General features: G+C 39.1%; 1 protein-coding gene across 1 annotated transcript; it reads right to left on the bottom strand.

Annotated features, from left to right (window-relative positions):
* Nucleotides 1-12,403: 12,403 nt before the first annotated feature.
* Nucleotides 12,404-14,314, bottom strand: LOC114281037 (uncharacterized). The gene has a single exon (XM_028223474.2). It carries the CDS (start codon nt 14,312-14,314, stop codon nt 12,404-12,406), a length of 1,911 nt encoding a protein of 636 aa, XP_028079275.2.
* Nucleotides 14,315-15,943: the final 1,629 nt, after the last annotated feature.

The raw sequence follows: 15,943 nt of genomic DNA on the forward strand, positions 1-15,943 counted from the left end.
CTTTTTCTTTTTTTTCTTTGTTTCTATTTTTTTCATTTTTGTTCTTTTTCTCTTTTCCTTGCCCTAAGTTTTGTTTGGGTCGCCCTTTCAGGTTTTCGGCCCAGCGAGCCTCTCAAGGATAGAAAAGTTTAACTTGTCCATGTTGATCAGTCGTAGGATATCTAAGCCATCTGAATCCAGGAGAATGGTTGTTGTTCACTGATGATGTAGTCTTGATGATGTAAGAGCCCATCCAATTGGCTCTGAATTTGCCCCTAGTATTGTGGATAGGAACTCGATTGTCCTTCAACAAAACTTTTCTTCTCTCTGATTTTGGGATTTGGTTTTCTTGCCGATCTCCATTGGCTTGAGAAATGACCCAGTTTTGAATCTTCGAGCACATCTGACATTTTTTCTCCTAGTTCAAGGGCTACTTCTGATCTAACTTTACAAGCTTCCTATGATCACATCTAACCTTATTGCCCCTAGTTCAAGAGCTGTTTCCAATCCGGCCATACAAGTCTTATATTGTGATTGATCATTGAATATTCTGAGTCTAGGTTCAAGGTTTCAAAGCAAAAGGGGTCGAGTCTCGAGGCCAAGAGTGATCCTATGTCGTACAATCCCAAGAGTGATTCCACGCATGTCTTCGTAGGACCATGCAAAACATTTTTTGAAATCTTTTAATAAAGCAACTAGTACCTCAAGCTCCTCTAAAGACAATGTAGAACCAATCTGGATCAAGCTAGGATCCTTCTCAGTACTCACATTAACAAACATGTTCTCATTCATTAAGGGCTTAGCATGCCTCACTTTCTCTTAGTTGATTAAATTTTTACAAATATCACCTCTGTCGCCAATATCAGAAAACTAGTGAATCAAGCTGGGTATATCTAACTCCCTGTCAAGAGCCAAAGATTGAGCTTCATGCAAAGTAATCCCACACATCCATCCCAAAGCTTGGACATGGCCAAAACAGGACTGAAGCATGATTTCTTCGTCGCATTGGGATTCTAACAGTGCTCGAATTTCCTCAAGAGTTGGGCATATTTCCTAGGTGCTGAAGCGAAATACATGTGTAATTGGGTCCCAACATCGGGCCGTGACATGGAGGAATGAAAAACAAAGTGGAGTATAGCTCAACGGAAAAAGGGCATTTATGCCAAAACCTTAGAACTTTACCTTTTCCTTGTCGTTTAAAGTGGCCATCCAATCCGTGAGCTTCTCAGCAAGGAAGATCTCCATTTTCAAATAAAACGGCAGCCAAAATGAGGTTCTGGTGAAGAAATGGCAAAGGAAGACCTTTTGTAGAAGATAGGACTGTGAGTGGAGGCTATCTGTCAGCCATATGGTGGTTCACCACAAGTGGTTGGTCGTCCACTTTTAGTGGCCTGTCGCCCACTTTGTGGCCGGGCAATTTGGCATTTTGGTTTTGTCCTAGTCCTTGTGTTTTGGGGTCTTGTTTTGAGTCTTTTATTTTGAGCAAGTGTACATAGCTATGTTTGCATTGTTTTTACTTTGTTTTATAGTTATTGAGTTGTATTTTGTATTTTGTTTTGTTGGTCGGCTCATTATTTGATTAAGAACATCGTTCCAATACAAGCATTCTTGATTTCAAATTCAAATCCATTGTCATTATATGCAAATGTAGTGCCCATGAGGCAAGAAAAAAGAACTCATTTTTATAAACTGCGAGGTTTCCCTTGATCATCGTTTTCTTTTTTTTTACAAAAGAGAGTACAAGTCTTTTCAAAAGCAAAAGTAAAGCCTAACTGAAGCTATACATGTACTAAGTTACCAAAATAAAAAGAAACTAAGAAAAAAAGTACAAAAATCAGTGCCAGTCGCGTCAAGCTCGAGAGGCCCTCTTCATTCTCTTCCTCGGAGGGGACTCAAGGGCACTGTCTTCATCGCTGCCACTACCAGAATCAGACTCTAGGCCGGAACCAGTACCATCATCTTTGCTTCCTGACTTAGAACTAGCCTCAGTGTCCTGCTCGCTCTCCGATCCCGAGCCAGCCTCATCGTCCCTACTCTCAAACTCAGAGTGTCAACTCACCACCTCCTCATAGTCGCTGGTCTTAGTATCATCCCCGCTCAATACTGGCTTTGAGTTGCTCCGACTCCGAGCACCTCTACTCCTACCTCGACCTTGACACTCATTTTGGCTGCGTGCTGGGGCATGTCAACCTCTCCTCCCTGCCACTAGAGGGGGTGCCACTGGTGCTGGTATTGCCGCTGCTGCTGGTGCCCTCAGTGTAGGTGGAACCTGAAAAGAAATATCAGAGTATCAGATACAGTGTTTACAGATTGGAGTATGCAATATGAGTATGATACAGGAAACGGGTGCGGTTTGTCAGTGCAGTGTGTCAGTACAGTGTGAAGCTGTATCAGGATGTATGTCAGTATACAATGGGTCACGGTAGGTATCGCAAGGTATGAGTATCATGTTTCCGTAGGGATACGGCATGTCAGTGCTGTGTGGGAAGCGATGCAATGTATTAGGTGAAAAAAAACATACCTGGACACCATGCAGAGCAAGCAATATCTCTCTCCTCTGCACCATGAGAACTAGAGAGGTAACCAACTGAAGAAGGCCTTTCGTGTACTCTGTGGATGCCTACAAATGAAGTTGACTAATTAGTATCTAAAAAGGGAAAGCGCAGAATGCAATATGTCAACCATAGTCCACACCTAAGGTGCGCTCTAGGCTCTCACATACCTGTGCCCTGCCTCCGATGGCTCTCTCGGGAGCTGATAGACAGTCCTGCTCGGCTACCCGCTCTCTCGGGAGTTGTCAAGCATACGCATCAGAAGAAACCTCTCCAGTACCCGCCTCGGCCTCCTAAGGAGTTGTCGCTGCATCATCGGCGCGAACTTCAGTCAAAGGTGGCATAAGATGAGTTTGGATGAAGGTCGTGTAGTCGCCCTCCCCTTTGAAGTAGTCAGTATCTAGCCCTACCATATACTGGATAATGGCCTCAGCTAAAAGGCTATCAGCTGTCCTCATGGATGCTAGGGGTAACATAGGAACAACTGGAGCGGGCAAGCCTAGTGTCTAGTGCACAAATCTCTCACCCAAGAGCTAAGTCCTGTAGAATGGGCCCTCTAACAGGATCTGGTATCGGGAAGTAGCCCAGGCTCTGGCGTACTGGTCCCTAACTCCGACTGGCATCATCGCCATAGCTGCCAAGTGATTTGCAAGTAGAGGATGTACAAGTTATTAGTTGTTGTCAGTTACAGAATATGAATCAGAATAGTAGTAATGGGAATAAAGCAGAAATGACTGTGAGCTTCGGATTACCTCATTGGCAACCACCGTGTCGAAGTAACAACGATAGAAGGTAAAGGTCATGTCCTCACGACTCCGGCGGCGACACCTACCATCATATCGCTGCGAATAGGGAACGGCCGAAGCGATCTCATTTATCGGCTTTGGGGCAAGGGCCATAAAATAGGCGTAAACCCACAGTTAAAGGAAAAGATCAGTGGTGTGCATGAACAGATATAAAGGCAGAAAATATAAAACAAAAAGTGCAAGGCAGAAAGCACAATGCATGAACAGATATAATGGCAGAAAATGCAAAACAGAAAGTGTAGTGCAGTACATACCTCCCAGGCTCTCCAATAGCCTCCGACTCTATCTCCTTTCATACGGGAACTGGAGCTCATGTATCCATAGAGTGTCGCAAGGTCGACCCCACCCCAGTCGTAAAATCGAACCCGGGACAGGGTCACAAGGACGCTCACTAAGTACAAACCCACGATATTCCACCTGTTTACGAACAAGGTGGTATCGAGAAGGTACATCAGAAAGCCCTAGGCGTATTGCTCCACCTCCTCCTGTGTCTCAAGCTGACCCCAACGGAAGCGCTCGAGGAACTAATTGTACCGTACCATAGCTGGACTGTGTAGAGCTAGGTTCGCTCCAAGTAGATAGATCCAGGCCACCTCCCACTCGCCCATGTCCATGTTGAAAGGGATCGGATCACCCCCTACTCCCAAGTCATAAGGGGTCATTGTTATCTCTCCAACAGAAGACAAGTGGAAGAAGTTGGTGGTATCCCACTACCTCTCCACTAATGTTTTGAGTAGGGCTCGGCTAGCCAAGTGGCGCGAGAGCCCGATGCAGAGTAAGCCAAAGCCTGCCTCATCGACAAAGTCGCGGACCTGAGGGGAGAACTTGTGATATCAATCCCTAGCTATCACTGCCCCGTAACCCCTACAGGAGCGAGAGTCCTCCTGTGGCAAAGAAAGAGTGAATCAGACGAAAGATAGTGAAGAAAGAGTGAATCAAGTAAAAGGAAATGCAAGACAGACAAATAAAAGGCAGTAAAACATTAATATAAAGGTTGTACCTCAGTCGCGCCGTGGGAAAGGTGAGAGCCTGGCTCCCTCAGCAAGAGATCCTCTGGCACTCCGTCAATGAAACCATCAAAACGCATCATGCCTCCAGGTGCCATCGTGTGTGTGCAGGAGTGGTATGTCGTCGGATCAAAGGGCCTTACCCTCAATGGTAGTAACTCAGACTCGAGTCCTGGGGCAAAGACTTCAGCCTCTGCCTCGAAATCGGCAGCAATGTCTTACGCTGCCTCGCCAACCTCAACAGTTGTAGGCTCCACGACCTTGACGACAGGTGGAAACATAGGGACCTCAGGAGGGGCACCATCATGAGGAATATCGTCTGCTATCTAAAAAGTAGGTGGAAAGGGGGTGAAAATTGAAGAAAAATGGAGAAAATAGGGAAAACTTGAAAAAGTCAACCCTATGAGAGATAAAATGGAAGAAAAAGTCAAAACCTGGGAAAGTTTACCAAACTCAAGAAAACCTCGAGAGAAACAAGCCCAAAGTGTTGAAGAGCCCGAAAAAATGAACAAAAACAAAATCTGATCGATTCAAGGTGAAGAGGATCAAAAGAATTACGCGAATAAAGTTTACATGGGGCGTTGGAAAAAGCGTACAAAGCACAAATCTAGAGAGAGGAAGCACCTAGAGAGAGAGGGAAGGATTTCAAACATATGGGTGTGAGGAAATGAGGTTTGGTTTTGTGTTTAAATAGACCCGTACCGAATTGGCAAAATTGCCCCCGAAATTACATTAGTGGCCGACAGGCCACTAAAAGTGGGCGGTTGTCCACTATTAGTGGTCGGCAAGCCCATTTGTGGTCGGTAGTCCTCCTTTGTGGCCTGGTGCTAGTTTTGTTACCCTTTTGCTCTAAAAGAGTATGAGAGATCCTCTTTTCGGGTCTGGGTTGGTTTCCGAGGAGCTCGAAAGTGTGTCCTGGTTGCGTCATTTCAATGCCTTCTATACTCCGGCACGCGAACATGTCGCAATTTAAAAAATGAGAGGGTTGTATCCTTTTGAGCATTTTGCAAAACCTCTGATGGGTAAATCAGAGGTTGGCGTCGAATGTCGCTTTTGTCCGTTTTGTCGAATTACATATCTGTTCTCTTCTGTCGAATATAACGTGCATTTTCACATACCTTTTATGTTGCATGTGCACATTGCATTGTAACTTTATAATTATCTTGCATAGAACATGCTTTCGATTCTTGTGTAGAACGTGCTTTCAACTAACATCATATGTCGGTTGTCGATAATTTTGCATAGAACATGCATTGTTATTTCATTGGTTTTCATGCTCGCTTACTTTGTTCATCTACCGTCCCTATCTGTTATTGCATCATCTCATAGTTTTTGCATCTATCTCAGGACGCGTGAAACGTGACCCTGAGCTATTTTTCTCCTCTTCTCAAGATTTCAGCGTGATTAGAGTATCTCAAGACACGTGAAACATGACCCTGAGCGGTTTTTCTCCTCTTCTCATGATTTCGATGTGATTAGAGTATCTCAGGACGCGTGAAATGCGACCCTGAGTAGTTTTTCTCCTCTTCTCATGATTTCTGCATGATTAAAGTATCTCAGGACATGTGAAACGTGACCCTAAGCGGTTTTTATCTCAAGACGCGTGAAACGCAACCTTGAACGATTTTTCTCCTCTTTTCTTGACTTCGGTGTGGTTAGCATGTTTTTTTTTTCAGTACTTACCGCGTGAAATGAGGTTGGACTTCTTGTTATTACTTAGTGCATTATCTTGTTATTGCTGATTGCATCGCCTTCCACGTTCATGTTATTCTTTTTCAACATAGTCGGTTTTACGAAGCGTGTAAGTCCAGCTTCAGGTTTATTCTTCGTGCATGGCATTTGTATCTTGCCCATGAACTATGCTAGGTTTGATTCTTTGCCAAAGGATATGTAGGTACCTTTCAAGCTCAACCATTTTATTTTATATCTTGATTGCTTGCCCAAGTCTTACAGCCTTGTCAAAATTGGTCGTCTCTAGGCTTTGACATTCACTCACGTCATTTCATGACTACGAGCTCTGTCTAAGAGGGGAAACTATAGACACCCCATTTTTGACCGCCCTTAAGACTTGGGAGCCACTGATTGATCACCCAATGATGAATGTACACACTTGTCCAAATGCTCGAATTCCTCAGCAGGAAACCTTAGTTTTGAGCCTCAAAAAGCCTATAAGTCTTGTGCCTTGTTTTTGGACCAAAACAGTAGTTTTCCAAGCTTGAACATCCTAGTGGCCTACCACCCACTATTGGTGGCTGGCCGCCCACTTGTGTAAATATCTCAGATCTTTTGCCAGTTGTGCCAAGTGTCTATACAGATGCATGCACTGCACTAGCTGTGTCTGTATGGATATTTCCGAGATAGTCTCATATATTTCTATATATAGATGACTCCCTCTCATTTTTTTAAGGATAGAAAAATTTGAGGAGCAAAAGTTTTGGAAAATATTTCTCTCTCTCTCTCTCTCTCTCTCTCTCTCTTACAACTTCTATACCCTTTGCCTAAGCACTCCAAACCAAACCTTGAGGGTTCTTGGCTGAGGTGTTTAAGCTTGGATTTTAAGCTCTTGAGGGTATAAAATTAGTGGCTTATGATTCAAAGGGCCATTCGTCTTCAAGAGGTATAACTCCAAGCTTCTTTCTCTTATTCATTTCCCATCATTTATTGTTGTTTTTGTACTATTTTTTTACCTGTATTGGTGGGCTGAACCTTGTGGTTTGAGATCATTAAGGATAGAAGAGTGGACCGCCCCTCTTTGACCCTTGCTTTCTAGGCCTTTGCCCTTGTGTTTCCCACCTTGTCATCAACTTTTTTTGAGCTATTTTCCACTGAATCTCATATTTTTTTCAGAGGCTAAAATCATGTTTTGAAGTCCCAAAAATGGAGGGGTTAGCCTTCCCTCCTTGTGCTTGTTTACTAGCTTAAATTCCTCCACATTATAGACAACTTCTCTAAGCTTTTACATGTGAATTTCAGCAATGTTTTAGTGTATATTGCGACTGTTTAGGCTGTTAGCTTCATTTGAGCTTTGTTTAGCATGCTTTTAGTGTAATATTCCTCATAGGTTTGGTGTTTTAGGCCTTAAACACTAACCTATTTGAGTTAATAGCATTTATTTCAAGCTTTTCATATTTGTGGTCATCTTTAATCACCTCTGCACCCCTCTTATTTCTTGGCTCCTTTTGTTGCCTTGAAAGTTGTTTCAAACCAATTACTTGTTTAAGTTTGAGATAGAGACCTTGTGCTTAATGGTTTAATCCCTTTGGGGGTTCATTAACAATGGCATGGTGTCTCTCTCATGCCCGAAACAAACCTTTGTTTGACACTTCTTTCCATTAGTGGACTTAGTGATCATTATTTCACTTAATGAATTAATGAATGGAAAGGTAATTAAAATGGAGTAATAAAATCAGGCTTAAAAACGTAACAAGATAATAACATAATTTTGTGTTCAATCGGACATTAATTGAGCACATGGAGACTTGGGTCATTTCATACTTGTTAGTGATCAAATGGTTCAAGTTTCCAAGGTCAACCACTTCCCTTGATCAAATCAGGATAGGGAGGAGGTTTGCAAGACTTTCATTGTGCATTTATTGAAATTGTATCCCTTGGTTTATAAGTCGTCACGCAATGAATTTGTGCCGATTGATGGCATGGGAATCGAGCCAACCACTCCTTTGAGTTGTTTGATAATAAGGAGGGGTAGGGTGGACAAACATCTCCTAAGGATGCTTTACTTGTGCTCTGTTTTTTGTCTGTTGCAGCAGGAGAAACTCAACATTTGTGGGCAGCAGACCACTACTTTTGGCCTGCCAGCCACTTTTGTTTTTCAGCCAGGAAGTTTCCTTTTTTCCTGCAGAACAAAGCAGAGGCATAGGTGAAAAATAGTGCAATTCTCTTACTGCAAAACAGAAGCATTTTGGCAGCCAAACAGAGGCATTTTTCGAGTGAAAAGCAGCGTTCATGCATGAGCCATCCCTAGCATTTCGAGGCCTGTTTAAACTATGTTATTATAGTAGTATGTTGTACTTACAGTGATGAACTTGTAATAGTTAATTACTTAGTTAGTTCAATTCCCAATTTGTAATAATTAGTTAAATAGCTTAGCTAATCCATTTATTTGGACCCTCCTACATGAGGGAAAAATATGTAACAATGTGTATGTCTTTCAATCCCAAGTCTTTCTCCCTTTTATTTATCCGCTTATGATGGATAGTGTAGCATACCACATTTCATTTAGCATTTTCCATGTTTGCATCCATTATCTTGCATGCATTAGGCTCGGCACATCATGATAACAAACATTGTCGTTTAAAATGCTTCTTTGAATACATGCTTAAGTTGTATGCTATCAAATTGATGCACATGCCATATTGGTAGCCGAGCCTATTAATTGCATATTGCATGTGTTGCATTAGGCATATTTCATTAGTTAGGATCATGCATTTTTCTAACTATTTTCTCTTTTTCTGGCTCGCCTCGGGAATTGGGGTAAGTTTTACTGCTTTAGCATGTTGTATGAGTGTGATTGTTGCCATGTCCAGCATGATTACCATGAGGCTAAGTGCATAATTGATATAACTCTGTAATGCCTGTGGATGAAGGCTAGTTTCTTGAATTGGAATAATTTGATGAATGTGCATATGAGATCACTTTTTCAAGTGGTACATATTCGAAACAATTTTCAAAACATACATGAAATCAAGGTGTTCCAATTTTTGCAAATTAGTCTATACTTGTGTGCAACACAAAATAATGTTAGCCTAATAATCGAAACAAGAGCATATAATGTAAATAAGAATCACATCATGATTAGTAGAAGCCGATCTTCGATCGGGCTAGTGGGGTGCTCAATTCATGACCTTCCCCTATCGTACCTAAGTTCTCGAGCTGAGACACTTTGGTGATGACGGATAAGTGGCCTTTGGCACGAGTCTCGAATTTCCTAAATTTTTCAAAAATATTTAGGTGGCGACTCTGTAACTGGAAAAGCAGTCCATTCTTGGCATTTTGATTCAAAAAATTTTTTCCAAAAGATCTGCCGGATTTGGACTCTTTTGTGTTTATCTATTTCACATTGCACTTGTGAGATCAGATTCAGGACCACAAGAGTCTGAGCTGTAGGGCTGTCGTATCCGAAAGGAGCACGAAAGTCAAGCTACAGTGACAAACTTGAGCAGTTCACTGATCTTCACGATATTGCTTGGTTTTGGTGGAGTTGATTGTGCTTATGAAATTTGTTCTAAGTTGTTCCATGGAATTGCATTTATGATACTAGCATGATTAATGCACATGTAGAAATTTATATATATAAAAAAAAAAGGATAGACATTATTACACGAATCAAGTGGTTACCCAAAAAGCAACCTAAGAGGGGGTGAATTAGGTTTCTACAAATTAAAATAAATAATCCCCAATAAAAATTACAAACTAATACAACAATTAGAATAATAGGAAAATTAGATAATTATCACAAATAATATCAGATAAATATGGCAGTGCAAGCAAATTAAGGAGATAAGGGAAGAGAATACAAACACGTTTTATAGTGGTTCAACTTCAAACAAGCCTACATCCACTCTTCAAGATTCACTTGAGGTTTTTCCTCTATCTTCTAGCTTTGCAAGGGTGCTAGCAACCTTTCAACACATGGAGCAATCCTCCATAGATTTTCTAGCTTTATAGGATCGCTAGTGACCTTATTTTCCCTAGCTTTACAGGCTTGCTAGTGACCTTTACAAGATGAGTATGATGTTTTTGCTTTCAAAGAAAGCTTACAATAAATATCTCTCATTGATGGATATACAAAATGAAGTTCACTGATTTTGTGTAAAAACCTCTCAAAGGTGGATATGCTTAAGGCTAAGTTCTGTGTGTTTTCTAAAGGAAAAGGAAATACAAAAGATTTACTCTTCAGAGAATAGAGAGATGAGATTGATGATAAAATCACACAGCTTTTCTCGGCTCAAATCTCTTTGAATTTTTGATAACCTCTCACAGGTAGATGTGCTTAAGGCTATAGCTCAGTGTTTGATTTTCTGAAGGAAAGATGAACTCAGAAAAGTGTTATTTCAGATACTTAGAGCGATGAAGAAGACATGAATGATGAAGTATCAAAATGTGTAAGGCACGTTGGTTGTCTCTCTCTGTATGTGTTATATTCTTCAACAGCAGTAGTACTTCTATTTATGAAGAAGAAATGTATCCGTTGTCTATTGCGTGTGTTGAGAACATTGAGTAAGATTTTGGTTAAATCTACTATACTCAAATTTTCATTTCTCATACATGATTAGATCTTGAAGGAGTTGAAGATGGGTCTGATTGAAGACAAGCAAATTTGAAAAAGAGTTGTTGCAGCAGACTGGTCGTCCAACCGGATGTCCAAAGCCAAGCTTTGTTCTTGTGGGACGTCCGCCGGATGTCCACCCAGATGACTGGTGAAGTCCCAGTTATCAAGGTTGACTGCTGCGGATGTCGAGTATATTGCTAGTTTGATAGCCAGTGGAAGCAGAGCTGAAACGAAGGTAATTTAGGAAAAAATACCACCACCGGTCGTCCGCCTAAATGTCCAGCCCCCTCTAGGCTGGACTGCTTCGGCTGTTGCTTTGTGCTGTTGCTATTCTGGGCTGTTTTGGTGCTGTCTTGGACTCTGTTTTGGGCTGAAATTAACACATGTTTAAGATCATTTGAGCCTCCAAAAGGATAGATTAAATTGATATGGATAAAACATAATATATTGATCAATTTAATTTATCAAGAACAAAATCAAAACATAATCAAATAATCATCAAAATACAATATGGCTAACACAAGTGTAAATATGTTTAATAAGACAGAATGTGATTACCAAATCTCCAATTCTAGGGCTTCTGGTATAGGGGGATCAAATATGAATGAACTTGATGATTTTGTGGACAATGCCAAGCCTGTGTAGAAATAAATTTATGTGATACAGGTTAGACTTTAGTTTTTGAATGTAGTTAATATGTACAGGGGAAAGAGTATTTGTTACCATTGTATGATGTAACTTTTAGTCTCATCTCAATTACTATTGGAAATGGAGCCGATTTTGTTGCAAAAGTTGCACCTTCACATGTGTTGAGTTGATCCCATAGTGTAAGGACTGTTGGCTTCAAGTTGCATAAAATAATGTTTAGTTGAGTGTTCTAGTTATTTAAGTTTTCTATGAAAGAATGAACTTATTGTTTGTCAATTAGAATGACATCCATTAGGGTTGTTTCTTTGCTTGAAGTCGTCTTCCTTGGTGGTGATACATGTAGTACTGCAATAAGCACATCTGAAATGATAAATAACAAAGCATAAGTATCTAGTATTTGTTATTATTTTAAATATAGAAAAAACATCAAATAGTACTTATGTTTTTTTTGGCTTCCTTGGCATCTTCTAAATCATTCAAAGGAGTGAAGTTGAATGAAAGGTTGTGCAAAGTTGGCTAATCATCTTCAATTTTCTCAATAGGAGTTCGACCATATAGATTTCATTGGTACTCATTGGGAACGATACGACGCTTTTCTGCAACATGTCTGACTATGGCATTTGATATTGAATATGTTTCAAAGATTTGTAATGTGTTCTCCAAAACTTCAATATCATTTCCGTAAATTGTGGCCTGTATTTTGGTGTCCATACAATGTTTTCATTTTGTTGGTTAGTATGGAAGTTATAAACTAATAACTTATGAAAGGAATAAACTGATCACATATGAAAGGAATAAGTGCATAAGATAGTTGAAAGAGATCCATTGTGTTAAGTATACCTCTGAGTCAGTGAGAACCAATCTTTGGTATGGTCCTCCAGTTGCCATGTTGATTTTTGGATGTGCTTTTTCAATCACCATGATGTTGCATATCCATCGTCTTGTAGTTGGATCAATTTCCTCGATTTTTTTGAGCTGATTAGTCATGCTTGCTCTGCATAAGAAATAAAATTTATTTAGGAATAAGAAAATTATAAAAGATTGGTTTATAATTTAGAACAACAAAGAAATGAGGTAATTAAAGTGTGTAATGGATATGTAGTGCAAATGGTGCTTACAAAATCATGCGCATTGTGCCAAAGATAAGAGTTCATGAAAAACAATATTTGTTGTGGAATCAGTTCCATCACTATCAGAATCATGTGATTCAATTAGGATTCGAAGTTTAGTTGAAGTTGTAGCACGAGACAAAGCAACATAAAGTTGACCACGAGAGAAAACTAGTTGCGGCAAATATATACCTACAATTTCCAAAGTTTGGCCTTGTGATTTGTTAATTGCCATTGCAAAACAAAGCCTTATTGGAAATTGATGCCTAGTAAACTGAATATGATACATATTTTGATCTGAATGTTGTAAAGGGATTCGAGGCAAGAAAACAATATTTCCCTTATAATCACCAACAGCAATTTCAACAACAATGAGATGTATTTCAAACTTATGATAGATGAGTCTTTTTCCACTACATAATCCTTTTGAGGCATCTATATTTCTCAACATCAGAATTGGGCAGTTTAGTTTTAACAAAAGTGTATGAGGAGGCAAGCCAATTGGATTGAGAGAATGTAAGAAATCTTTATATTGACCTTGTTGGCTTGTTTTAATTGTTTCATCAATACTCATATATTGTTCTTGAGCACCAGGAAATTTTTCGATGAGCAATTGGTTGATGTGATAAACACTTTCATTTTTGGAAGTTAAGATAACATTGTTCATCAATTGTTTAAGTGAATTTGAACTTGATAAGGAAGGAAGAAACATTGGTGGAGAAATTTTGATTTTTCCATTAGAGGTTTGTGGTTCTGTTTCGTTTCCTTCTCGAAGTAGATATTCGCAAAATTGTGGATCTTGTTTTGCTCTCATATTTTCCTTTAGCTTTAGCTTTTCCAAAGAACTCCAAATATGAGAACGCACGAGACTAGCATCGATGCATTCATTTGTAGTACCCTTAGGAACAATTGGAAAAACTTGTCGGAAGTCACCACCATATACCATAACCTTTTCTTCAAATAAAAGGTTAGAATCAGTTATATCACGTAGCATTTCATCAAGCGCTTTAATGGCTTGGCACTTTGCCATGGAGGATTCATCCCAAATTATAAGTCTAGCAGCTTTTAAAAGTTGTGCTAGACCACTTAGCCTGGTAACAATACAAAAAAATTTGCCTTCGATATCTGTTTGTATCTTGAATCGAGAATGTGTAGTTCGACCATTAGGTAAAATTGAAGCTACAACACCTGATGTTGCTATTGCAAGAGCAATCATTTTATGACTTCTAATTGTTGCTAAGATTGTGCGATAAAGGAAAGTCTTTCCTGTACCTCCAGGTCCATCAATGAAGAAGTAACTTGGAGTGCCTGATAGAACAGCTTCAACAATTTTGGAATATGCAATTTCTTGTTCTTTGTTTAGTAATGATACACATGACAAGTCATAATCAGACACTGATATATTCATTTCATCTTGTATTTCTTTGCAAAGCGTGCTATGTTGGTTCGCTAATACCAGCAAGTCAGCAAAATTAAATTGGGCTAAGTTTTTACCCATAGACTCAAGTGTAGAATTTATACTTTGCAATATTTGGTAACGAATATCCTCCATTGAGATTGCTGGATTTCTTGAAAAGTCTTCTGACAAATATTGTTCAAACTTTGTAAAGAGTGCCTTTGGATTATGTGGATTATAATAGACAAGTATTATTGCAAATAATTGTCTCAAGGGAGAAGGCATTTGGAAATTGCTTGCCTCTTCCAGGCACTTTTCATTAGTTTCATCATCTTCTAGCAATCCATGTTGAAGAGCTACTTCTCTAAAAGTCGCATAAGTGGTTCCATTAACATTTTTTAGACTTTGAAACGATGTTGGTGGTTTGATATGATTTAGCAATACTCGCAAATAATAACGCTCGCCTTCAGTAGGATTTGCTGTGACTATTCTTCCAATGACCTCTCTTTGTTGCCTTTCAAACCACATTCTGTATTTAGAATACTAGACAAATGCTTTTGGGAAATCTTTGTACAAAAATTTTCCAGTTTTTGTTTTGTTGTTTGATCTATGCATTGCAAAAAATTCTGTCAAAGTGGTTCTTGAAAAGAACTCACTGTTAGCTATGCATTTTAAGCTAGTGTTATTGTTAAATCCAATTGTTTGGCAGCCTTCAAGATGTAATTGTAAACTAATGTCTGCAAGATAGACCTCATTCAAAGAGAAATGATAAATTCTCCACATCGCTTCCGGAGGAGAGAACCATCTTGTTGATTGAAATTGTGATATTTCATTAATATTTTCAGCAGCATTGGCTCCAATAATGTTGAATGCTACCTTGTCATGACCTTTGTAAATATACTTGTACAAGTATTTTACAGCTTTAATGGTCGAGCAAATTTCAACATTAATATGACAATCAAATTTTGCAAGTAGATATGGATTATAAGGTACAACCCATCTATTATCTAACATATGGCCTCGAACCAATACTATTTCACCATTATTTTGTATTCTATAAAGAGGATAACCATCAGCAACCATGGTAGTTGCTGAATTAAAATTTTTTTGGATAATGATTTTTGCACAATTCCAATTTTCATACAAACATTGTTTGCATTTAATGAACCACATGGTCCATGCATTATGTGCTTGACAACTGCAGAATATAAATGAGGATATTTCTGCTTGTCTTGTAATTCAACGGATATTAAGGCATCAAATTTTTTAGCAGAATTTAGTTTGTATCCTTGTTGCAAAATCAAGAGCATATGAACATGAGGAAGGCCTCTTTTTTGAAACTCAACAACATAAGTAAAGGCTGCAATTGGATTACAAGTCATAGTTAAGAATATATCTGGTTTACCGAAAAGCTGAACTAATGTCATAGCATCGATGTAGCATTTTCGAAGATCCCTAGGACCACCAATGAATGAACTTGGTAAGGTTACTCTTCGCCCAATTTAAGAACCATTGGATTCTCCATATGCAACACTATCAACAATTCCTTGGTATAACTCCATCCCTATTTGGTGTTGCCTTGATCGAAAATAATCAAGTTGCGATGTTTCAAGCTTTACATACATATCAACGACAAATTGTTACAAAAGTCAACCTGGTTGAAGAAGCACTAATTGATGATTGTCTCCTATCTGAAGCTTGTATGCGTAAAACTCCCTAGCTGAAAACATCGTTTGTTTGGTTGAATTTTCTTCAAAGATTGAAACAATGTTGAAAATTTTCAAACATTGCTTGGAAGAATATAAACATAGGAATTTTTTTTTTTTTTTTTTTTTGTGCCTATAATTACATTTAGCCTCATTGTCAAGAAAATCATCTGCATTGGTAGCATTTTGAGGCAAAATTGATGATTGAGCACTAATGGTGGCATGTGCATTTTTTTTTTCTTAATTCCTTGATGCCATCCAAGCTCTCCAAATGGAAATAACAATGGGTATTGTAAGGGATCATAACAACCATAGTAATATCAAATTCTTTAACTTTGTCCTTCATGTTTGTGAACAAGTATATCACGCTCTCTATAATCTGGATTGTCATCATTTTCATGCCAAATTGTAGCCACTTGGAAAGTATTTGGAGCATTGTAAGTTTGAGGAT

The sequence above is a fragment of the Camellia sinensis genome, chromosome 6, assembly GCF_055761805.1.
Source record: "Camellia sinensis isolate YWXY chromosome 6, ASM5576180v1, whole genome shotgun sequence".
Lineage (NCBI taxonomy): Eukaryota > Viridiplantae > Streptophyta > Magnoliopsida > Ericales > Theaceae > Camellia > Camellia sinensis.

Bases quoted from the DNA above. Each gene is read 5' to 3' on its own strand.
- LOC114281037 (XM_028223474.2), bottom strand. From the start codon at position 14,314: ATGTGGTTTGAAAGGCAACAAAGAGAGGTCATTGGAAGAATAGTCACA.